General features: G+C 38.7%; 2 protein-coding genes across 4 annotated transcripts; one reads left to right on the forward strand and one right to left on the reverse strand.

The window, feature by feature from the left end:
- Positions 1 to 358: 358 nt before the first annotated feature.
- NUDCD2 (NudC domain containing 2) lies at positions 359 to 5,876 on the reverse strand. The gene is made up of 4 exons (XM_076350024.1): positions 5,647 to 5,876; positions 4,767 to 4,815; positions 3,342 to 3,493; positions 359 to 2,373 (listed from the first exon to the last, which is right to left on the reverse strand). The coding sequence occupies exons 1-4, from the start codon at positions 5,833 to 5,835 to the stop codon at positions 2,290 to 2,292; spliced, it is 474 nt and encodes a 157-aa protein (XP_076206139.1). The 5' UTR covers positions 5,836 to 5,876; the 3' UTR covers positions 359 to 2,289.
- A 216-nt stretch (positions 5,877 to 6,092) lies between these two features.
- Positions 6,093 to 21,503, forward strand: HMMR (hyaluronan mediated motility receptor). Of its 3 annotated transcripts, XM_076350077.1 has the most exons (18): positions 6,093 to 6,171; positions 7,300 to 7,398; positions 8,024 to 8,100; positions 8,949 to 9,029; positions 9,792 to 9,980; positions 10,299 to 10,385; positions 10,917 to 11,017; positions 12,231 to 12,305; positions 13,322 to 13,500; positions 14,319 to 14,467; positions 14,782 to 14,996; positions 15,603 to 15,719; positions 16,491 to 16,649; positions 18,301 to 18,453; positions 18,564 to 18,663; positions 18,907 to 19,083; positions 19,612 to 19,774; positions 20,545 to 21,503. In XM_076350077.1, exons 1-18 carry the CDS (start codon positions 6,126 to 6,128, stop codon positions 20,562 to 20,564), a joined length of 2,187 nt encoding a protein of 728 aa, XP_076206192.1. In that variant the 5' UTR covers positions 6,093 to 6,125; the 3' UTR covers positions 20,565 to 21,503. The 3 variants fall into 3 exon arrangements, with proteins under 3 accessions (XP_076206192.1, XP_076206194.1, XP_076206193.1); XM_076350079.1 differs by lacking the exon at positions 10,299 to 10,385; XM_076350078.1 differs by lacking the exon at positions 8,949 to 9,029.
- The last annotated feature ends 3,781 nt before the right edge of the window (positions 21,504 to 25,284 follow it).

Here is a 25,284-nt window from a genome sequence, read left to right on the forward strand (position 1 = left end):
GCTATACATTTCTGTGCCTAACAATGAGTCAGAGCGGCTGTGGTCCTTTTGATAAAGAAAACAATGCTGTGGCATTACTCTGTGCTGATGTTGAACCAGATGCATGAAAAAATGCCAGTAGACTGTCCTCCACCCATTTACATAGCAGAGTAGCACTCTGAATAAATGCACAGGATTATTTCTTATGGAGTGGGTTTATCTGGATGCTATATTACATACCCAAATTTATGCATCTGTCAAATACCTGTTACTATTTGTCTAAGAAGCGAGGGATTGAATCCCAGTGAAACTGTTGTGAGATGGAACACAAACCACCATTTGTTAAAAGTACAGAGTGAGAACTGAGTAGATACTGATTAAGGAAAGTCATAGCATCAATATCTTTTTATTTTCACCTAGATTCTTCCAGAATTGGAGGTCTGTAACTTACAGTAGATGATAGAAGTAGCTAACCAAGTAGTTCAAACCTTTCCTCTTAAAAACAATTCAGAGCCATGACGCCCGAATACATACTTCACAGTTGTCCTCTTGCCTTGACAGCAGCCTTGGATTTGGCTATAGGATGACTCTCATGCTACTTCATAAAGCAGAAAACACGGGAATAAAGTTTAGCTTTGAAAGTGCATATAGTAAATGTAAGTTCATGCACCGAATTGTCAGATGCTATTCTAAACTTCGGCTGTAAGCAAAAGACATACAAAACCGTCCTGTGCAAACCAACTACTGTAACAAAAAATACTATTTCACTGGATAGTACTTCAGCATTTTGATGCAACATTAACTGTTTTCTATCTTCCCTCTGTCTTCAGTTGCTTTTGCAGCAGTCTCCTTTGTTTCTTAACTGTACCATCCACCTTCTATGCTAGGATCACGGTGAAGATACAGAACTTCATAGCCATAAATCAGCATTTGATACCACACTACTTTCCTTCGTATAGTAAGGCCAGTTCTCTAAAACCCAAGCACAGTGTATGAACTTACTTTACGTTCTGTAAAGATGACATGGGTAGAAGGAGCACAGTTGATTATTTCAGGAGTATTAATGCTTGCTTGCTCATACAAGAAAGCATTGGATATCTTGCAACAAAAGCATTCTTCCTCAACTATTGCTTCATTTTTGCCGTGTGCCAACTGAAATGATGCAATTTTAGAAATAAGGCTCAGCAGTATGATGGACAGCTGCCGGCAATTTTTCTTCAGTGAGACTTCTGCTTAGGACTGAAGTATAGGTGGTAGTTTCAGAGTTCAGAATACAATAGAATTTGGCAATCGTTTTCTTCCTCTGTTAGTCTGTTTGACACAGCACTCATCCTGTATAATGCTGTGGTTGGAGTGCTTCTCAGCTGCATCCTTAACAATGAGTAGAAAATTCCTGATAAATATTTGACACATGCAAAATATTACATCATGCAATAGCTAAGTTTAAAATGTGGCTATTAAATTTAAAGCTATCTACAAAAATCTAGAGCTTCTTAGATAGATTATCAACAACTTGTGCTGTATGTTGGTAATGAATAGATGCAAGATACCATTTCCTACTTAGGGACTTCACATTCCTTTCAAAAGTCATTATATTCTCTTACTTTCAAAATCTTAAATATTTATACTGAAAGGCTATGTTACATTAACACATAAAATTATTTATATCCAGACTTTCACCTGACCTTTCAGTTTTCTAGTATCGCTTACCTGGTAGCAAGTATTAATCATTAGTGCTATATTTGACAGCACAGTGGATTGTAAAACCTTATTTGAGGCAGGGTGCAGTGGTTTCTTTATTTAAAACATTGTTTTAGAATGACATTTATGAGTTCTCAGAGGGCTGCTACAGAGGGAAAGTGTAACTGTAGCCATCCTAATACCCTTCCTGTTGCAAGTTAAGAAAAAACATTAAATATCTTGCTTATAAGATTTATTCTTCAACGGTGAATAAGATATTCTTGCATAAAGACAAGTGGTAGATTTATAACTGACTGGTTTACTATGGTGTTTCTGAAAAACAAAACCCCAAACAAAACACGAAAACCAACATTCTGCTTAAAGGTGTTACTTTTTAGTGTACACCTTTCTCTATAGTTTGTCCCTTAGTATTGGAAAGTTATCACAGCTTATAAATCAGCTGGTAACACTTTGTCTTCATTCTACTGGAAGACATCTTCTTTCTCTTCACTGAAGTAATTACTTGACAACAATCTGCTGAAGAGGTCACTGAAGTCTTCACCAGTTACATTATTCCAATCTGTAAGTGTAATGTGTAATTCCTCTCAAGGAACACAGATAAAAAACAGTTTACTTTTCAAGACTAGAAAAGTCTGGTCCTCCTTTACTGTAATTTCCAGAAATTTCTGCCCCGCTGAAGTCAAATCCAGGGTTCTGATGGAGGTAAGAGAAAAGTTTAATAGATAATTCTTAATTAAAATGTTTTTTTTGTTAAAAAAAACCCCCAAACAATCAACAAACAAAGAGCCCAAAACTGTTTCTGTTAATATTCTGCCATTCTAACAAGGACATATAACCATCAACTTGTCATCCATTTGTCATGGCACTAAAATTCTTGGAAAACGCATCAACAAATAAACCTTAAATTGTCATAGTTTGGTTGCCTACTGCTGAAGTGACTTTGTAATGCTGTTCTCAATTTGGCAAGCAGTTAGATCTCCCAGTAAAGAAATATTAAGGAAAGTTTAAGAAAAACTTCTGGCTTCTGGTGACCCTTGAAATTACTATTTGAAAATATAAGTACCTGCCATGCTGGATAACAAGTTTCATAAAAATGATGTTCTTTGTTGCAGTATGTAGCGTGCTGATTCAGCTGTTAAGTAATAAGTTGTAATTCTACAACTCTGCAGACTTGCATAGGAATAGTTGCATGCTAAAGGTGTAGCAAAACAATTTAAGCAAATTCAGTAAAAGGGCAAGGAAAATGTTTTCCAGGTAACTATTCTACATCGTGTGATGTTACAAACAAACATATTCAATAGAGCTTGGTGTTAGAAGTTTGTTGACAATATGGCCATGTCATAATTCCAGATAGTAATAGAAATTGTGTGTAGCCTAACTTAAGTGAAAAGTTGTTAGTATTATGCAACAAACCCTAAACTAGCAATACCCGCCCCAAACTCATCTTGACTTCTCACAAAACCTTCAGGCAGACTACAGACAGAATAACCTCTTGAAAGTACACTGATAAAACTTCGTGAGCATTCTACATATATATATATTAAACTACAGTATATGTTTCCATGGCACTGGACAGCAGAACAATTTTGCTCAGCTTTCATGGCCATAACCTCCGTGTGCAAACATAAAATATAAGGAGTAATTATGGTCCTTTAACTTGCCTCTCTTTGGAATCGCTCCAGTGTAAGTTTCCTTTGCATCTGGTCCTGTACCCAAGGATCAGCAGCGTATTCATTTTCTAACAGAGACGTCCAACAATTTCCAGCATCTCGATTTGTCTTCATTAGAACAATTCGTATCAGCTTCCTGTCTTCTGTCGAATGAAAACAGACACATAAAACAACCATTAAACTCAGTCCTATGTGCTAGTCTTTTTTGTTGGTTTGGTGAATTCACCATTAACAAGCACAGGATTTTTTTGATGAAGTAATTTAAATTCTTAATGCCAATGCCAACAGGGTTATCGATAAATAAACAAACATTAACAAGAAACAGAAAGGCTGAAGCCAAGATAGCCTATACAGCCACCTCTCCCCTTTCTGGCCTGTAAAAATGCTGAAGCTATTTTAAGGGATTAAACACAGTTCGTAAGTACTTCTGTTGCAAACATAAACTATCCTTTTAGTGAGGTTCACAACAGAGAAAAGATGTAATCTATTAATATATACAGCTCAGCTAAGGCAATAATGAAGGATTTGAGGTCAGGCTTTACAGAGAGTTATTACCAATAAAAGCCGGAACTAAGTTTTAGCGACATATGGAGATATAATGAATTTATTTAAACACAGACAGTATGCTTATAGACAATATATTGGAAGTACATTTCAAAGTTAACATGTAGGATGTTTAGTTCTACTTAATTGAGTAAATACAGCATTACAAAGTGTATTTTGAAGACTATTCACATACTGGAAAAGAGTAGGCTTCACTTCACAATGTTTGTTTACACTTCTAGTTTCCGTGTTTAAGTAACTAAATTATTAATCAATATTTAGAATAAATATTGAATGGAAAACAAAAACCATGACAAGAAAACATTAAGTGAGAGGCACAGTCCACAAATGTGATTGCCAAAGCCCAAAATATTCTGAACACTTTACAATATTTATGAAGTAATGAACAGAGAAGCTTTTTTTGCTCGTTATCTGTAAGTACCTTAGTGTGATTTTTAGATTGCATTTTGATTCTCTTGGACTGTAGGTTTTGTCACCCATCCCAAAAATATAATGCATAAAAGAAGGACAAAAGACAAGAAAAGTAACAATTATGGGGAGGCGCAGACCACATAACTCTACCGTAATTGTCTAGCTTTAACGAGGGTTTGCCAAAAACTTCTCACTATATGGAAGTGTTTGTGATCCATCGACTACTGCCTTCCAAGATACGGCATTTTCCTGTTAACCTTAATCTCTAGGGCTTTTGTACCACCTCAGTTCCTTAGTCTGGCAATAACAATCGTCTTTTTTACAAAGCTATGTACAGAGAAGAAAGTAATCTTTCCCATTAAAAAAAAAGGGGGTAAATCTGCAGCATATTTTGAGGAGTTCTACTGCCCTCACAATGTCATTGCAGATGTAGGTTATTACCTAACGTCCATGTTCCTTCATCAGTTATTGTAGAGTCAAAAAGTTTACCCTGCAAAAGACACGTACAATATTACAAAACAGGAAAATCCATTCAGTATCCCGTTCATATTGAATTGTGAAGTTTTACTCCCAATTTACCTTCTTGTTTTCTGCTGAAAATGAATAGCATGATCTTGCCCAGTAATATAGACTTGCACATAGACGATCAAAGAATTATTTTTTCTTACACACCTTTTTTTTTTTTTTTTTAAATGAAGCATTTAATACGGTAAAAATATCTGTCACTGTTTCAGTATCTAAATTCATTGTAAGGAGTTGTGTTTCTCAGACGGTGATGCCATTTTTAATAGACTTGCCATGGAAATGCCAGCGTTTCTGCCACGGGTAACGTACAGCTATGGTGCAATGGCTATACGTTATGCTACGAAGAGTTGTTCGTTACCAATGTGAAAGCAGATCCGCTTTTGATCTGTTTTTTTGGCTTTCAGCAGTGATCGAAGCTACGCACTTAAACACTGCCCAAATCACTACAAAAGAAGAATGCAAATCCACGTGAGCTGGTCGTCTTTTATTTTTCCTGTCGTCTTTAAAAGATCGTGCAGTTCGACAGAACTGTTTGTTAAGCTTCTCTTTTAATTTATCAAAATCTAGACATTTAAAGAAGGACAAAACCCCCAACAAACCCCAAACCAAAAGCGCAACCCGGCAGAGAGGTATTTTAATCCCCTCGGGAGGCAGCGGAGCTCCCTGCAGCCGCCGGCGCCCCGAGACCCTCCGCGCCGGCAGCGGGTGGCGGCTCGCGGTCCTCCCCCTCACGCCGCGGCGCCGTCAGCTGCCCCGCCGCCCCCGGGCCGCCTCCCGCCGCCGGGCCGGCCGGTACCTGCAGCACCTCCTGGCCCCGCACGGAGAGCGCGATGCGCCGGCTCTGCAGGCTGCAGCGGACGTCCTTAGCCCGGGTGCCCGGCGGCACCCGCACCTCGATGAACACCTCCTCCAAGGTCTGATACCAGCGGCCCCAGGGCGTCCCGCAGGGCACCACCCCGCTCCGCTCCTCGAAAGGAGCCGACATGGGAGACGGCGGCCCGACCGCCCCGCGCCGCCCCGGCAGCCCCGGCCGCCGCCCCGCCCGGACGTGAGCGAGCGGCCCGCCCCGCGCACGCGCACAGCCCTGCCGTGACTTCCCACCCACGCCCGAGCGCCTCACCGGGACGCGGTGCGCGTGCTCCGTGTAGTGGGTGCTGATTGGCTGAGCGAGCCTCTAACGGGAGGAGGTGATTGGCTGGCCGGGGCGCGTGGTGGTGGCCGTTGGTCCCTTTGAATGCTGAAAGGGCCGCGCCGCGCCGGGCTCTGTCCGCCGCCATGGCCTTCTCCAGGGCTCCGCTCCGGCGCTTCAACGAGAGCTCCGGTACGTGCGCGGCGGCCTCCTGTCCTCGGGGGGGTGGGCGAGGGAAGGAGGGAGCCCGAGCCCTTCGTGGTAGTGCCTGAGGGACGGGGGACGGGCCTGCGGTTACCTCGGTGTGTCCCAGCCCGTCTGCCTCTAACAGTGTGCTCGAGGACCTGTTGTCTAGGCGCTTGTCGGAGTCTGTTTTGAGGAAGAAAAATCCCGACTTCGGTTCGAGTCCTGGTCGTAGGTAAACGGCTACTAAACGTAGCAGTGAACATATACGTATATATACGTACGCTGCAAATAAAACAGTGACAAACCAGGATTTGCTAGCCTTCTGATGTCTTGATAGAAAACTGCAAGAGAAGCACATACAGAACTAGTCAGAACTGAAGCTACTGAGGGCACTTTCTAATGTAAAAGTTTCTCACAATGAGTTTTTGCCTGTAGCTGCATGCCTTTCTGCTATTGTCACCCTTTCTCATAGTAAATGAAGTTGCTTTCATTTGGAGAAAGCTGAAGCAAGTAGATAAGCGTTTGTTGTGTTTGAGACCACCCCGCTGTAATGATAATTGTATGAAGAATTTGTAGCCATGTTGTTTCTGTCTGCTGTTTCCCTTAAAATTGTTTAATTTTTTAAAAAAGCTTTTTATTTTTTTTTTTAAATTAAGTAACTTAGTTCTTTGAAGGAAAAGTTTGGCATTCAGTAATGTCTAAGTAGTCTCTTCTGAACTGGAATAAGATGTTTAAAAAAAAACCCTAATAGTTAAGTTTGCTTTTTATCCTTTAACACTTTAGACTGGCTTTTTCACCAGTTGACGTTGAGATCCTCTAACCATTTGGGGTTTTTCTTTATGGAAGTTAATGCACTGCTATCACTAGTAAGATGCCTTGCAATATCATATGGGTAAATCGCAGTTTCTAATTTTATTAGTGGTGTAATAAATGAACGCTTTCCCCCACCATGTGTGCTGTATATTTTTTTCATGTTTATGTGGAGGATGAGGAGAACTGAGACTCCAGTTGGTGTTCTGTTTTTTTTTTTAAGTGGATTTGACTTAGATGTGTTACAAGCCTCAACTTACTGAAGTTGAAAACCCGATCATTTGCCTTAATAGTTCTCTGCTGTTCTGAAAATCTCGTTTCTAGTATGTACTCCACTGCGAGGATCCTATGATGTTAAATCTTCAGATGTACTGAAAAGGTCTCTGTCCTCTGAAACATGTCAAAGGGTTAGGAGACAGAAGAGTAAGTAGTCCTAAAAGTTGCATAGAACACAATGGTATATTAACTTTGAATGCTACAATTGTTAGTGGTTATATGCTGTTACTGGGCTGTTCTTGTTTAGAAATTGTTTTCTGTTGTAGGGGCCCACTGCCTACCTTCCAGCTCAAGGGTGTAGCAGCTGTAAAAACATGTCTAACTGAATCTTCTGAAAAGAGTTTTATATGTGACTTCTGCTAATTAGGGGGACCTCTGGAGATCAAATAAATGATTTAACTACTTCATTAACCATGTTTTTAGTGATATTTTCATGGGTTTTTCAGATATAAAGCATCCCTCAGTTGAAAACTGGCAGCATGGGTCTGGATGGTGGGGGGGAAACTTGACAGAAGCTGAATACTCAAAACTGACTGTCATCTGGTAGTCTCTCTCTAAACTCTGTGAAGTGCCCAGATGACTAATATTGAACTGCCCGACTGTAATAAGAAAACAGCTGGCATTGGGTAGTGAAGTGGATAGCCTAATAATCAGGCGACATTCTGTCTTTTGTATAGAAAGCCAATTAACCTTGTCTAGTTTGGTTAAACTTCTCTCACCATGTGCATGCACGCCCTTTTCCTTCACCATTCTTTTCTACGTCCTTCTGCAGGTGAGACAAATCTGAACAGTGAGAAGAGTGCACCTACCCCTGTAACTGGAAGGAGACTCGCATCTCTCGGATCAACAGTAAGACTCTTCTGTGGTGTCTGTAGCACTGTTAAATTCCAGCTGAAGCTCACTGTGACTAGTTAAATCTTGTAGCCCCTTTATGCAATTACTATTAACCTACCTGAGTAAACTATGAAACACATTATTGTGCCTGTATTCCTTAGTAACTAAGAAGGAAAAATTAAATTACAGCGTCTTTGGGAATCACATGATGATTACTTGGGACTACAGAGTGGCTTGTCTTTGGTGTTACAATGTTGGGGTTTTTTGCCTCTTCCTCACCATGTAATTATGGTGTGGCTGCTTCTTTTTAGGAAGATCATGTTTCTGTTTCTTCTTTCATACGGTGGACAGGGCAGAGCAGAAACCTAGTGGTAAAAGAAACAAAGAGGGTTGATACTGTATATACAGGTTCTCAGTGCAATGTGCGAGGATATGGATTTGAAGATGCATAGCTTAACAAGTTGAAAAATGATAACCCTGACTTACTAATTTAGTTTACTAGTATTCATGATGTAGGATGAAATTCTGCAAACAAACCTGTGGTTAAGGGTTTAACATGTTCTTTATGGAGTTTAGGGGGGTGCTAATGCCTCAAACTTTCTTAATCTCCTTCCTGTCACAATGGTTATAAGCTGTCCATTCAGAGTAATGCTTATGAGAAAGTACAATGGTAAACCCCATCCTAACCTGATGCTTCTCTGCCCTATGTGTGGGAGAGAGATGTTTGTTTTTTATTTTTTGTCTGTGTATCTTTAATAGTATTGTCTATATGAATGCATCCACTCTTACATTTAACTGTGGTGTTAAACTAGTATGCAGCTAGAGATCCGTTTAAATATTTCTAATATGTCCGTTTTCAAAAGCCAGCTAATGGGATTCTGAAGCCTAAAAAAGATCTTATCCTTATGAAAGAGAAAAAGAAACAAAAGACACTGGAGAAGGAGGTATGAATACATTATGTGAGTCCAATCCTGTAATATGTTTCCCACTTACCATAATAAAAAATACAAACTGGTAAAATTAGCCTCTTTTGTATAACACAGCATACAGGTAGCTTGCAAACAGCTCTGTGCAGAGCAGAGATTATAAAATGTTATGGTATGTAGAAAACATTGAGTTTGTTAATGGAATTACTTCAATTCCTACTGATTGTGAACAGCTATGTAGCTAGTCGGTTTTTTTATAAAAAAAAAAAGGGGAGAACCAAGTCCTATGTTCTCTACCCCAAAAAGGTTCTGTTTTATTTAACAACTGTTTGCTGAGATTTTTGCTTAATAATTGACATAATTCTAAAGTTTAAGAGGCAGCTAGCTTTTCCTTATCAGTACACTTCTGTGTAGTAATCTATGCCTCATGTCTCAAATGTCACATTCTGTCTTTCTATTCCACAGCCAAAGAAGGGATTTGGCTTCTGTCGCAAGTTGAAGCTAAGACTATTCAACTTTAACATGTTGTACTGGCTCAGTAGCATAAAATAAGTCAGATGAAATGCTAGGACTGCAAATCTGTTGTGTATAATAATAGAGGATTGTGGTGATTCTGTTATCTCCTTTCCTGTGAATGACAGAGTTGAAGATATATATTTTGAATGAAAGTTAATACAGTTTGGATACTTAGCCTCTCCAACAAAACAACAGGCATAAACTAATGAAGTTATTTAAGAAGAATAATAGTAGGAAATAAAGAAAATACCTCTTTTGTTTTAGATTCGTGCATTAGTGAGAGAGCGTGGAGAGCAGGATAAAAAACTTCAGGCTCTGGATGAGGATTTTGTTAAGATTGAAGCAAAGCTGAATGCTGCAGTTCAGGAGAAAACATCTCTTTTGGCAAATATTGCATGCCTAAAAAAACAGCTTCTGGAACTGACAAGAACCAATGAACTACTAAAGTCAAAGGTATTCAGACAACTAAGTGTGTATTTGCTTTGACTTTGCTGTTATTAAACTCCCTGTGCAAGAGGAAACTTTAGTTGCTGATCAGCATCTACTTTCACATTCCCCATGCCCCTTCATTGCCGCAGGGATAGAGCGTGTCTGGTTTGGGATCTTGTGCGCTTCTGTCTAAAGTCAGAGTGGGACCTGCTAACATCCGTCTCAAGGACGGGTAGAGATCAGTGTTGTGGGTGGGAGGGGGACACTTTTTTAAAAGATTGTGTGAACAGTAATTTGTATGGAGGAGTTATGCTTAGCGGTTTTATATTCATCTCTAATAAGCTGTCTGAAGATGGCGTGCAGAAGAAAATGAGCAGCCTATGCATGGAATTAATGAAGCTCAGAAACAAGAGGGATGCTAAGGAAAAGGTATGACCGTTTGCACTGCACAGGATAGTAATTCTGAGCTGTTCAGGAGCAGACAATGAAGGGCTTACAATAGAACTGCTGATTGTGTTTTGTTTCTGTCCTCAACTCTTCTGTTGTGAGGTAGATTCTTCTATTTTCTGTAGAGTGAAAATAAAGCAAGATCAAACAACAGATGTTCTTGATTTTGCTGTTGATGTGTAGAGTAAATCTGAGTTCAAGTAAGGAAACCTAGAAATACCTCTGTTACAATATCAATCTGTTGGTCAGACTATTAATTTATTTGAAAATCAGTGGTCCTAAGTATAGTTTGAAGCTCTTATATATGTTTGTGTTTTTCGGGGTGTGATGGTTGTTGTTTTAATAAATGACTAATATCTTTACAGAGGGATATTTTGAATCACATTTAATGTAGTAGCAAGCGCTATCATTAAACTGTAGTTATGAATTAATTTCAGTTTACCACTGTCTCTTAGACAATGGATTTTTTTACTAAATCTCATTTTGGTGGTAATATTTGTCTTTTTTTTTAAGACTGCACTTGCAAAGCAGGAAGATATGGAAATGAAGCTGCAGGAAGTGCGAAGGAATCTAGAGCATTCAAAGGGAAAAGTAGCACAGTTAGAAGAAAAACTGTAAGTAGTAAGGAAAGGAATTGACTTAGATGACATTATATCATCTAGCTGTGCTGACATGCTTATACCTTATAGTAAGCATGTAGTTTAGGGGAAATACAGGCTGTCTCCCTACTAAGGAGGAACAGAAATAATTAGTATTTGTGACCTGGAATAAATTTGATGGAATGAAGTTTTATGAACTGCTATATTCTTATAAAATGAACATAAAAAATATTGTTCCTCTAGTGTATCTAACCTTTTCCCAAAAGACAAACCGTGTCATCTCAACCCTTTGTCTTCCAGTGTAGTATGGGTGGAGTTTTCTTGGCTACGGGATGGGGAGGGAAGATATGTATCTTGAGAAAGTAATTGTCATTCACCTTAGAGCAAGACATTCGTGTAGATTGGATACTTCAGTGTCTGGCCCTTTAGACTAGTAAGTTAGAAATAAGCAAGAATGAAAAAGCATTGGACCAGGAGTTGAGATCCTAATTCAGTAGCCAGGCAGTTTACACAGATTTGATGAACACATGTGTGTTCTCCAGCTAAGTGTATTGAAGAGCAGTTGTGGTGCCTTCATGGTTGCTTCATAGTAGCCACATTCTCTGAAGACAACTGCAAAGTGTCTTGGCTGAAGCAGCTGTATGTAGGAAGAGAGTTCCAAATCAACACTTTCTATTCTGCCCAAATACTGTCACTTGCCACACAGGAACAGTGCACTCATATATAGGCTATTTCTGAGGATGGCAACCTATGAAAGATGAACTTGTAAGGTATACTTTATCTCAATTTTGCATGATTGGCACTGCAGCATTCTTATGCTTTCTGCATTTACTTAACATCCAAGCGCTCGAATATGAGCAGAATTTTTATACTTACCTTAGAGTTAAAATACACAAAGCTAATAATGCAGGTAGTGCAAGTCACAAAGGGAGGAAATGGTAATTTGTCTAGCTAATGCAGCTGTTCTAACATACTTGCTTGTGGCAGAATATGGCTCAGCATCTTTACTACAAATGAGAAGACTGTATGGAACAAGTATCAAAAGAGGGTAGAATCACCTCTTAGGGCCAATACCAGTTTGTCAGCCAAACTGGATTATGAAAAGTATGTATTACTGCTAAGTTGTGATTCAATGGTTTATTTCTACTTGCTTATCTGTAAACAAATAGCTTACAAATAGCTCTGAGTTTGTTTAAATACATCCATCATGAAAATTTCCTGGGTTTAGGTCTGCTACTGAGAGAGAGAAAGTTGAAGATAAGTCTGACACTGAAAAACTCCTGGAATATATCACAGAGCTCAGGTAACAACAAATTGTTCTTGAGTTGGACTGGGTAAGTTGAAAGGCACTAACACTAAGCCTCATTTACGACTGGTGAAGTAGAACCTTGGCAACAATTCTGTTTAACAGCATTAAAATAGAGGGGGAAAAGAAATCAGATATTTTTCTACACAATGGAAAGGAGTCGTAAGATATTGTTTTAATTATCTTTCTAAATGTCTCTGTGCTTTTCTGGGCTAAGCAATATTATGGAAGAGTTTGGTATCAGGGTCCTGAAATCATGTTTTTAGCCTGAGTTATTTGTACATAAATCAAACTAAATCCTTTTCCTCTAAGGTACTGGCAGTAATGTCTTTTAGCCCTCTCTTGTAAAACAATGTACAGTAGGGCAAAAAAAACCCCCTCAATCTTGGCTTCCAGTGAACTTTACTCCGATTTGCATTTAAGAGTTGTGATGAATTATGTATGTATGAACGTCAGTCTGATTCTAAAAATTACTAATCCAGTGCTTTGTAACCAATTGAAACTCTAACCAGTCTTCACAGTAATGTGTCCCTAGCTCAGAACATGGTGAAAATACAGAAGTATTTACATTTAACTAGTTCACTCTTTGTTCACTGTCAATTTACTCATTAAGAGATTCCTCATTAACTGGCTATATATCTTAAGATTCTGCTTATTCTTGTAAAATCTGGCTTATTAATGTATATGCTTTTCTGTCAAAACTCAGCTTTGTGGAAAAAAAACCTGGCTGTAGCCATCATCTGTAAATCAATTATAGCAACTAATTCTCTTTTAATCAAACCTTTATATTTTATTTGTGTTGATTGTATAAGTTTCTTTTAAAACAAAACATCAGTGTTGAAATAAATTAATTTTAATTAATCTGTCTTAATGTGCAAAAACTTGTCTGGTAAAGTAGGTGAAGGCAGTTTTCCTGTTGGAAACCAATAACTCTAAGCATTTTTCCTTTGTGCTGAAGTGTAAGCTTACAAACGGAATTTAGTAGTAACAAATACCTGAATTTTCTCCTGCAGTAGTGTTGCAGAAACAGTTGAGAAATACAAAGTAGATGTTGCCCAGATGGAGGAGACACTGATAAAGAAAGATCAAGATATTGGGGTCCTGAGGGATACCCTCAGAACAAAAGAGGAAGAATCATTTAAACTGATAAAAGAACTTAATGAAAGGTGCCAGTTGCTTCAACAAGAGAAAGGTAATTGTTAGTGCTTGTATGCTGTTCACATATGTGGGATCGCTGACAGGTTTTAAAGCATCTCAAATAGGTTTGTTCTAAAATGTCAGTTTAGACTGGTTTGTTCCAAGTTAAAAGTCATGTCTCTGAGCTCCAGCTGAAAACAGCTAGGCATATTTCTACCAATATGGAAACTACCTTGCATCTGACATCTGTTAAGTCTAAATTTGTATTTCCATGGGGGGTTACTAAGGTAATAGTATAGAAATGAAGATTGTTTACACAGTGGGAATGGCTTTAGTCTGAAAGCTGAACACAAATGACTTGTTTCTTACTCTTCATTGAGCAGCTGTACTATATTGTCTCAATCCACTGTTAGCAGCTTGTGCAAGTTCATTGAGGTATTGGGAATGTGTCTAGGAATCCTTCTTCACCTCTTTTCTCCCTCTCCCCCAAAACCAGCAACTCTGCAGCCTGAGACTGGTACTCAGTTCTCTGTGTACCAGTTGGCTTGTGTGTGCTAGTATTATGTGGAAGAAGCTTTGGGGAAATAATTTAGTTGTTTTTCCCCAGCCATACTGCTGTTTTGATGAAGGCTAATTGCTTGATCCAAAGATTTCTGCTGTTAAAATTATTTTTGAAGTGTTGCACTTTCAGTCAATTTTGAGGAGTTTCCAGATGGGTTAAAGATGTGGTTTGGGATTTTTTGGTGGTGGTCCCCACCGCCCCCCCCCGCCCTTGCCTAACTAACTTTAAAGCTAGAATTGAAGTACTAGATGTTGTAGTTCTTTGAAGATAGAGAAGGGAACTTGTGTTATATTGACAATTCCTCTATGCAGAGAAAGAGTTGTCTGAGAGCAGAGGAAAATTCCTGAGTATGAATGCTGAAATAGAAGACCTGAAAAAAAAAATTGGCTTAGAAGAACAAGAACACAAAAAACTGCTTCAGAAACATGAGGAGATGGTCTCTCAGCTGCAGCAAGAGAAGGTAAATACTGACTATAAATTAGTCTAAAAATAGACTCTAATCCCAATGACTGGTGCTAAAGGTTCTGATTTTGGTCACATGTGAGATTGCTGTATTATTAATGGTTTAATCTGTGGAACGTACAAGTGGGTGCTGGCAAGCAGAAACTGTGTGGTCCAATATCTCTAAGAATCATAGCTGGTATGATGGGTGTTTTGGTTCTTCCTGTAGATTTGACATTATTCTTGTGCTTTAAAGTTTGAACAATGCAAGTTAGTCTTTAATATCTAGAAAAGCACTGGTAGTTTTAAAATCTGTGTTACTCTGGCACGCAGGAGTCATCTGCATCAATGCACCAGAAGTTGCTAGAGTTCCAAGATGAGGTAACAAGTGAGAGATATATTCTTGAAGAAGAGCTGAATGATACAATGAATGAGCTGAATAAATTACATGCTAAGGAGAAGAAAGCTGAAAAGTTGGTGAAGCGGTTGGAACAAGAAATCAAATCTCAAGCTCTTGAACTTGCACAGATGGAAGTAAAGTTGAAAGGGTTTGTGAAATAAACTTTCTGATTCTAAAGCTTTGAAAGGGAAAATGTTAAATCAGTAGCATAAACAAAGCTTCTGAGCCTAATTCGGGTTTTAGAGACCTGAACAGATATAAATTTATTTCTTGCTGGTTGTTGATTATTGATAGTGATTAGACCTAAGCCAGCTGAGTGACTTGAATCAGTTTTATATTGTTTTAAAACTGTTTAATTAGTGTGCTGAGACTTGCTTGAAATGCCAGTACTGTACTAATATGACGTTGCTGTGAGGGGTAAGCTACATTCACGTTGTATTGGATGTTTCTGCCCTGGAGAGGGCAATGACTAGGAAAGACTTTCAAGCAAGTTGTTTCTTCCTTTCACATATTGAAAGTTTACTATTAGGTGTTCAATCTATTCTATAGCAATCTTGGAAAATAAGGGGAGGGGGAAATGCTTAGTTAAATCTGCTGTGAAGATTGTGCTTTAAGTGAGAAGTTGTGGCAGAGAAGTTACTGGTTTGTCATAATTTATTGCTGCCACTGCAAGCCTTCTGTAACCGATAACAGCATTCGGTAATGTGTTCAGACTTACTCATCTTCAGTGTGGAATGCTGAATTTTTATTTCAGGAAGAATGCTGAGTTGGAGCAAATCAATGGAATGCACAGCAATGCTGTTTTGCAAATCCAGGAAGAGCATAGCAATACATTGTGTAAACTTGGAAAGACTGTTGCTGAGTTTGAGAGGTATTTAAGTTTCATTAAGATCTAGGACGGGGATTATCTCTAAGATTACAATAAAATATGCTGTTTATTCATGTGCCTTGGTACTTAACACTGTATATGAGCATTGGTACAGTATTAGAGCAGAGGATTTTGTGATGGAGTATTTGATTGCATTAAGAAATTCATTTATTCCTCTTGAGTACTAGTCAAATGTAATGACATACTCAGTATATGGTTCAGGAAATGGGATGTTTCTTCTTCCAAAGCGTAACCAATTAGAATACTCAAGTGCTCTTGAATCTCAATGAGAGTGGTAACTAGCGATGGTGTTCTCTTTGCACTAAAATCTCTTGCAAAAAGACTTCTTGTTTAGGCTCAAAACTTGCACTGAATCGACATTATTTTCCTCCAGTTCTTTCCTCTCAAAATATTCAGGTTGTGGGAGTATTTAAAAAGTGTTACTGTTATTGCTAAGTATGCAAGGCACCCATGAAGGATCCAGTGGGATATTTGCCAATGCAAGCTGCAGATAGTAGGTCTTTCGGTGTTTAAAATAAGCTTCAGTTATAGTAGGTCTTTTGTGTTTTAAAGTATCTACCAAAATGTGAAAATACCTGTATCGCAGAATTTGTCATAGTGTATTGCTTATGGCTTTATGGAAATGTTTGGGTTTGGTTTTTTTAACTTTGGATTTATCAGTGCCAGCATACTGCCGTATCTCCAGATTATAAAATCTCTTACTGTATTTTGTCTAAAGTAACAAGATTTTTCTGATTTGCATTGGAATACCAGCTACAAGAAGACAGTAGCTGAAGAAATATGCAGTCTTAAACTGGAGAACACATCTCTGCAAGAAGAAGTTGCCAACCTAAAAAAAATAGGCCAAGATAATCTACAGCTGCTTCAGGAAGCAGAATACACTAAAAACAAAGCAAAAGAAGAATGTGCAAGGTACTAGACAGACAAACTTTTCCTTAAGCTAAAGAATGCCAACTAAGGCTCGCCTTCTTAACTAGAACTTAACATGGTGCTCTATGAAATAAAATCGGTATTTGGTGTAAGCTTAAGTTTCTTCCTTTTCCCAGTGCAGAAGGTTGAAAATATTGACAGACAAAATTAAGTTTATATGTATTAGAAAACTGGTCTGTTCAATCAATTGCTTTGACATTTTCCTTTATGTGGAACATATAGGAAAAGGAAAATAGTTAACTGAAATACATTGGAATTTTGTCTTTATTAGAAATAATCAGTTACAGTGACTGTTCCACAAATAAGATCCACAGGGGCAGACAAACACTAATACGGAGCTCACCCTTTGCCACTGAATAATGTGCCACCTCAAATTCTGCTCACAAGCAGATGCCAATTAACCATCCATGAATTACCACACTGTGGTGAGGTAAACAAATGTCCTCTCTCTGCCTAATATGAAGCACCACAGTGCAGCTGAGAAGTGGTAACACCCAAGAAGTTGCCTTAGGCCACTAGCTGAGGGTGTTTCTCTGACTGTCTAACAGCAGCTTAGTGGTGTGTGTTCTCCTTCCAGCTCACGGTGCAGAGCATGAAAAAGTCCCTTGCTGTGGGCAAGTAACTGACTATTTGAGGAAGTGGGGGAGTTTGGTCTTAAAAGGTCCCAGTGTACAATCACCTGTATTAGGCAACTGTGGTAACTGCCTGTACATGAGTTGCATTACGGATCGTATTGTGTATGTGCTGGAAGATTTCCTTCCCCACTACTTTTAATGTAGTTCCTAGCTAGCTTCTGAAGTTGAAGCTGGATTTAAATCAACAACTATGCTCTAATCTTTTTAACTGTTGCATGTGGATAAATGACTTACTCGACTGCATTAAAATGCTGTTTTGGCCAAACTGAATTGGGTATTTCTGATCTTCCCAAAATGCCTCTGTAAAGTTTTGTAATGCTTCTGCTGTCTTGTTCACCCAGAACCAGTATATTAAGATTGTCCAAAGGACAATCACAGCTTACCCCAGCTTATTTTAAAACACCTGTGCTGCTTAAGATGTTGCCCTTTCTTTCCTCCCCACCTGCTTAATATCGCCTCCAGTTTCCATTAGAGCTGGTAAAAGAAAAACAACTGGAGAGTTATTTCCTGTTTGATTTGCTGGTGAAGTGTGGCAGGGAAGGGATTCTTAGTCTCCACCTAGGTGATACAGCAAACAGCTGAGGCTGGAGAGGGAAGGCAATGCTTTAGGTGTAGAATTTTTGAAACCTTAAGTACATCCACACTGAATAGCCTTGACTAGTTTCTGCTTGAGCAAACCTCTGCATGTAAAGTCTAACTACTAAAGTGTCTTCCACTAAAAGCTCCTGGCATTAAACAGTCATAAGTAAGAAACATGGTCTTTCTTTGCTTCAAAAGCACTGCTTGCTTCCTCATAGGAGAAGTTAAGAATATTGTACATCTTGAACTTGATTGCTTTCTGTATTGTTGTTCTTCTCTTGTAGCACTGCTTGTGCAAACCTTTATTTCAGTTCTTCTACTAACAGCTTTTCAATCATGGTTACTTGTGTTTTCAGATTTAGAGTAGTGTTAAAAAAAAGTTTTAAGGGTTCATTAAGGATGGATTATATTTTCCTCAGGATGCTTTTGGAAGTCCAGACAAAGCTTGCACTAAAAGAAGCAGAAACAGAGAGAACAAAAGAGTCTTGCCTTGCACAAATGGCTAAACTTCAGGAAAAACTGGAAGAGCAAACTGAAGATCTGAAAAGAAAACTTGAAGTGGAAAGATCAAGGTGACTTTTCTCAAACTAAACCTGCATATTATAGCACACTGAAGTCTTAGTGTGAATAAGTGCTGAGAGCTACCAATGAATGTAATGAAACTCCACTTCCTGCTTTTTAGGAAAACCATAAATGAAGATGTGACCTCTAGTTTAAAAGAGGAGATAAAGACCTGGCGTAATCTATATGAAGATTTACATAACAAAACTAAGCCTTTTCAGGTGTGTTATGAAGTAGATGTTTATTAGTGTCTGTTGACTTAAGATTTGTGCAGTTGACTCAAGTTCTACTCTTGAGAAGTAAACATGCTATTACTCATTCTAAGGCATTTATCCTGCAACATTTCCTAAGTTATTGTCCCTTGAGCCAGCTGTTCCCCTTTCCAAACCAATCTTTCTTTGTAGATTTCAGTTCAGTAAAAAGCTATGTTTAAAAATTTCTCAAAGATTCAATATTTATTTCAGCAACAATTAGATGCATTTGAAGCAGAGAAGAATGCGCTCTTAAATGAGCACGGTGCAGCCCAAGAAGAACTGAATAAACTAAGTGATGCCTATGCGAAACTACTTGGCCACCAGAACCAGAAGCAAAAAATCAAGCATGTTATGAAGTTGAAGGAAGAGAATACCCACCTGAAGCAGGTTTGTGAAATGAGAAGTTAGAAGTCTGAGTTATTTATTTGCTTGATTCCTTTGTTTGTTGCTCTAAACATTTATAGACTAATCCTGCAAACTACTTGGTTTCTATGGTTCTTAAATTCCCTGGAAGAGCTAGATTAGAACAAACCACCGGCCTCCAGAAACACCAAGAGAATCTGTTTTAGTTTTGACTGAATATGATATACGGAGGGACCACCAGTGCAAATTACCCTGACTCTTGGCTTGGTTCGTTTTGCTTACCTCTTTTGGAGGTTCTAGACTTAGTAAACTATCTGCTGGAAGCAGCACCTGAAAGTTTCAGGCCACTATACTGCGTAGTGGGTGGTATACAGCAGTTGTACAGTGGTGCTGGTTTCTCTACACCTATATGTTTGGTTTGTTTTTTAACGCCACCAATAATTGTGTATGTATGTTTGTGTTCAGCATTAGTCAAAAGGGCTACTTTAGTAATGATGAAGCAGGCTTTCTTCCTGTTCTTAATCTAACTTCCAAGTATTATGTTTTCTTTAGGATGTCTCAAAACTGCGTGCATTGCTAGCAAAAGAAAAGCAAACCAACAGAGATCTTCAGGAGGAGCTATATGCAATTCAGGGCATTAGGCATTTTGATCCTTCCAAAGCTTTCCAGCATGATAGCAAGGAAAATATTCCTCCAAAAACTCCTTTTAAAGAAGGTAAGCTTAGATATTGACGTAACTGTGCCCTCGTATCTCTTAACTTAAGCAAAGAAGGTATGACAGTCTTGCATAGTCTGCTGCATTTGGGGAAGGAAGGAGAATGGTGCTTCTTGTGTGTTTCACAGCAGATGTTGGAAGGCTGTATCGATGGGGCACTTCCAGTGTCCAGTTTGCTATTGTGCTTTTCAGCCCAGTTTCTTATAACCTGATGCGAGCAGGTGGTATGACGGGTCAGACAACAGAAAGTGTGTTTGATTGGGGGAAGAGGAGGGAGTGGGTTACAGAGAATCAGCTGGTTTGCATGATCTTGCAAGATGTGAACTTTGCTTTGCTGCTGTCTATCGCCTACGATTTCCCTTCTGTCATACAGCTTGCACGTTACAGCTAATCAGGTGATAGGAAGCATCTCCCGCATGGGTGGTAGGGGTTAAAGTGGCTCAGCCAGAGGTTTGAGCCGTGGTTCTTCAGCTGCTACCTGGCAGGACATTATACTGCTGTAGGTGTAAAGGTAAGATGCAGAAGGCCTACAGATAAATGCGTAGTGGAGGGAAAGATGGCAAGATCATAGGGATGCATGAAGGGAAGCAGTGTGGGAGGGTATAGATCTTAACCAGACCTTCAGTTTACAGTATATTCCAGGGTCTGAAATTCTGGCCTCCCTGTTACGTGGAGCGTAGTGCCTTCCTCCCCCCAGCAGGCAAATAATTACTCGATGTGGTGGGAACAATAGTGAAAAACCCAAACTTAGTAACGCTTTTCCATTGCAGGTAATAAAAACAAAATTTAATCTCTTCTTGGTGTTAAGAACAATATCATGAATCACCAATAGATTTATGTACTACAGAAGACTTTGACAGACTGCTTGTTCAAGGTGAACTTGGATGCCACATATAATACAAATTAGTAGGAGTACTAGAGAAATAGTCTAAAATGATATATCTTTAGAAAACTATGCCTGGTTATACTCTTACTGTGAAGCTGTAGGTGACTGTATGTTTCAGACTCCTGGTAACATCGTTGCACTCTTCAACTGCGAAAAGCGTTCACTGTTTCACTTTTTTGTATGCTGAAGCTGCTTAGTTTGTTTTTGACAGAGCAGCTTAAACTCGGAAAAGGTGAATGAGGATGACAAATGAAATCTGATTTCATGAAAGATGTTTTTTATCTATCTCATGTATACAATTTTATGTTAAATTAATTTTGCTGTTTATGGTTGCTTCAATACCAATGGCAGAAATGCTGCCAAGAGACCCTTCTTCCTCTGTGGCCTACATAATATAGAACCAATGTAGAAAATTGGACTGTACAGTTAGTTTTTATATTCTTAGTGGGATCTATATTCAGGACATCCTAATTTAAATCCTGGGGCTAGATATTGCAGCTGCTGATCTCCAGAAGAGGGTTTTCAGGTCAAACTCAAATTGACTGCATTTACCTAAATGTTTGCATACTGTGGCTAAGATTAGTGTCTGAAGAGGAATGTCGATTTTATGAATGCTGTGCTCACTGGACACTTAAATTGTCATAATATCTTTGTAGGCAGCTGTTGTAATTGATCAGTGCTGTGTGAAGGGGACTGACAATAGAACTTGTCTTAACTGCGTGGGAGGATACCCACTGTACATGCATTCATTGTAGAGACTTAAATTTTGGCAAGGTGGAAGGCATCTGTTTAACTGCATCCAAAATTAAGAACGTTTTAGCACAATAAAAATTTTAAATTAAAGTATTTGTCTATTTCCTTCACAAACCAGGGATAAAAACCGAAATCATAGTGTAGTTGACCTAATGTTCTTTGTTCTTGTCTTAAATCTTCACAACCAAGTCCAATGTCAGTCTTGCCTCAAAGCCTACGTATTCTCTAGTCTTACAGAAATTATTTACAATACATACAACCTGCAATTCCCTTATCCTCTCATTTCCTGTGAATTTCTCTTAATGCAAAAGTAAATACTGGAAGTTAAGTGAAATGCGGAACTCTGTGTTCTTGTTATTGTATCTACTAATATCCTACGTATGGGTGCTGCAGAGACAGTACACAAAGCTTGGTGTGCTGAATATATTGCCACTTACACTGACATTATAAGCTTAGAGAGAATTGATAATACCTAGGAAATGAGATACCAAAAATGCATGTTAAGTCCAAGGAAAGAAACTGCTGGGTCTTGTCTGTTAATGTCATCTTTGTGTATTTGCTGGATTACTCGAACTTCTGAAGACTGAGGATGAGGATTAACTTCAGGTGTTTGAATTGAGAAATACTTAGTGTTCAATTTAGTGGTTTGCCTGAAGTGTTGAGAGGCATATTTTAATAAGGAAGTTGATAAAAGAATTTAATACTGGAGTTATCTCTCCTTGTGGAGAAAAATAAAAGTTTTCTTGTCTGAAAGATGTAAATGGGGTAAAAGAAAACTGTAGAGGAAATGTGCATTAGTCTGACTCATTTGGTGAGAACATGGTCTTACTAGAAATCCTGCTGTTGCACAGCCTGTATAGCCACTAGTCAGGGGATGTGAAATGAGCAGGTGGTTAAACCGAGCCCAGTCCAGTGAGCAGCAGGGGAGAGAGCAATGGGGTGGCGGTGGGGGAAATCTGTAAACAGCTGAAAATGGAAGTTACACTCTACAGCTATTACACTGGAGTTTTTCTCATAGGATGGCATTCATCTTTCACGCAGGGCTGCTGAAAGGTGCACGCTTTCTGTGCTGTGCTACTCATGGGGATTTTTAAGGTGAAATCGCTATTCATAAATCAGAATGCCAACGTCTAAAAAGCCTTCATGCAAAAACTGAAAGGCATTCTTAGTTTGTGTTTTTAAAAATGCACATAAGCCTTTTATTTCAGGAGAGATTAGGGCAAGTGAATGCTAACAGAAGGTTCCACAAACTCAAACGTGGAAATGGGGACACTGAGTTAAGGTACATTTTTAACTGAACTTCATTTTTGGTGTTTGACACGTCCTGCATCAAAGGAGCAAGAGTTTGTCAAAGGGTGAAAGTACACCAAGTGAAGCAAAATACTGCAGATAGCACAGGATTTTGCTTTTATGATGGCTACTTAATTTTTCATACAGCCTTAATTCTTAAAACTTTCTAGCTTAATTGGCAGTTTTACCTAAGTGTAACTTTTGAATCCTTTTTCAACTATCAAGAGCATGCTTATATTGACAAAAAGAATAGGGAAACTCTTGCAAATAATTACGCTAGCCTTACGGCAATGTTGATTTTTTTTTTTGCTTTAGTTTTAAAATACAGATAAATAATGTAGCGCAGACTGGGGAGAGAAGTAAAGAGTGGAAATAAAGGGGAAATTTTGAGTGCTTTGTGTCAACTTCAATCTAAGTGGATTTGGCAGTTCCATGCACGTATGAAATACGTATTAAAAACTGAAACCTTGATACTGGTAGCTCAACTGACTTAAGTATTCACTGCAGGAATCAATTACTTTCATGTTGTGGAACATACCTTTTCTTAATTGAAATTATTTCTCTGATCATCCATCTCACTGTATCGTAGCAAGATCTGGGTTGTACTTAGTTTAAATGTAAAATGAAAAGCAGCTAGAATCTTCAACCTGGCTGACCTAATTAGAGCCCTCCTCCTGTTTCTTATAAAAAGAAAACTGCATAAGGCTCAGTGCCAGTGCTTTGAATAAATTTTATACATGCAATGGCTGCACTTGCTCCTGCTGGCTGTTATGAAGTAAAAATTGAAGTTCATACTGAGCTACTTAAATGGTACCACTGGGAATAGACCAAAAGCTTAACAGGATTCAGAGCCACACGTGACATAGGGCTTGGTTTAGCATTTTGGTTTCAAAGGTCAACTGAGCTATAGCTGCCTTCAGTCCATGTGCTCTCTGCAGGCACAAGCAGACAAAGGGACAAATGCGCAGTTGAACTGCAGTAATTTCCTAGGCTGAAAATGCCTTCTGTAGTTTGAGGCAATGCCGAAACGCTGGTGGAAATGGAGCAGGTAAGGCTCTGGATATTTGCATTAATAGACTGCTGTCACGCTTGGATTACAGAATCTGGGGAAAAGGAAACGGGAGCAGAGGGAGACTCAATTAGGCTTTAGTCTCTGTGAATTACAGTCTGAAATGTGAATTTAATGAGTGGTGCATTTAGTCACCCAGTGATGCATTATGCTTCAATGCCTGTGATACGCACTACAATAAAAATTTTGTTTATCTATTCTATGAAATCATTATGTTTCACAAAGTGAATGTATTTATAATAAAGAAATTGAAAATATAAGCTATAAGCTAGAATGCTACTGAATTAAATGTAAATACTTATGAAAAAATAGACTATCTTCTGTTATGAAGATAACAGATTACACATAGTTTTTGTAACTGTTACACTGGGACAAAAATGTGAAGATATTTTACAGGCCAAGTTATGGTTCTAGCCTGAGACTCCAGTGTTAATGCTTTCCCGATTCTCCTCTTGCTCTAAGCCTGGAGGCAAACCTTCTATTTCCACGTCACTGTTTTTGTTATGATGTACGGTGAGCGCCCTCAGTCTGTGTCGGGGGAAGGGCTGTGACGTTAGATGTGCTTGGAGTTGTTACTTAGTGCTGCTCAACACTTCAGTATTTCTTTGTAGATTTTTCTTAACTTCAAGTTGTGAATTACTGGTATTTATTAATAGAATTCTAAGGTTAATGAAAGGGAATTCAATGTCCATAGCTTATTACAAGGAAAAATAGGGCATCTGCATTCTAAGAAGGCAGAAACTGGCTAAAGTGGTTTATATATGTTAACTTTTTTGTCCTGTAAATATTAGTTGTTTGTCATGAGTAAAGGTCACTTACAAGATGATTTTCTTCAATTTTTAGTAGATTTTCTGATTTCTCTTTAACTGTATGTTAATTCCTGTACTATCGGCTGCTTTTCTCCCTTAACTACCAGTTAAATACTGTAGCTAAACAATGTAGCTAAACTAAGTCTTGGCTGCTAATTCTTATGCATCTACTTCACTTCAGTCCCCTTGTCAAACACAAAGGCCTTTGCCTTTGTATACAGATTCATGCTTCTCTAAAAACTTGCATTTAAAAAAATAAACTTTGTCAACTTGTAAGTATGAAATTATGTATATGGTCTGCGTACTATAGGCAGCGATCGCTTTCTCAAAGGCAACCCCCCTTTCTCTGTAGGATTTACCAGTTGTTTTCATATAAAGCTATGGATAAAGGTAACTTGAAAATGCACATACTTCACTTTCCTTTCAGCATGGTGGAAAATAATTTCTTTTGAATATGTGCCAGAGCTATATTAATGGTATCTTTTAGCAGCCAAATAAGGTATTTTGGTCTAAAAAATATGAAGTTCCACTTTATTTTGTACAAACGAAAGATCACAGTTTCAATATGCAAATTGGGGAACACTGAAACTCTGGAAGAGATGTGATTGCCAGCAGAACATTGATTACTCCTTGAAGCAACATAGACATGTTGCTGGCAGGGGCCAGCTCTGCTGCGGGCGGAGGTAAGGCTACCCCCTGCACA

Source organism: Aptenodytes patagonicus, chromosome 12 (assembly GCF_965638725.1).
Source record: "Aptenodytes patagonicus chromosome 12, bAptPat1.pri.cur, whole genome shotgun sequence".
Classification (NCBI taxonomy): domain Eukaryota; kingdom Metazoa; phylum Chordata; class Aves; order Sphenisciformes; family Spheniscidae; genus Aptenodytes; species Aptenodytes patagonicus.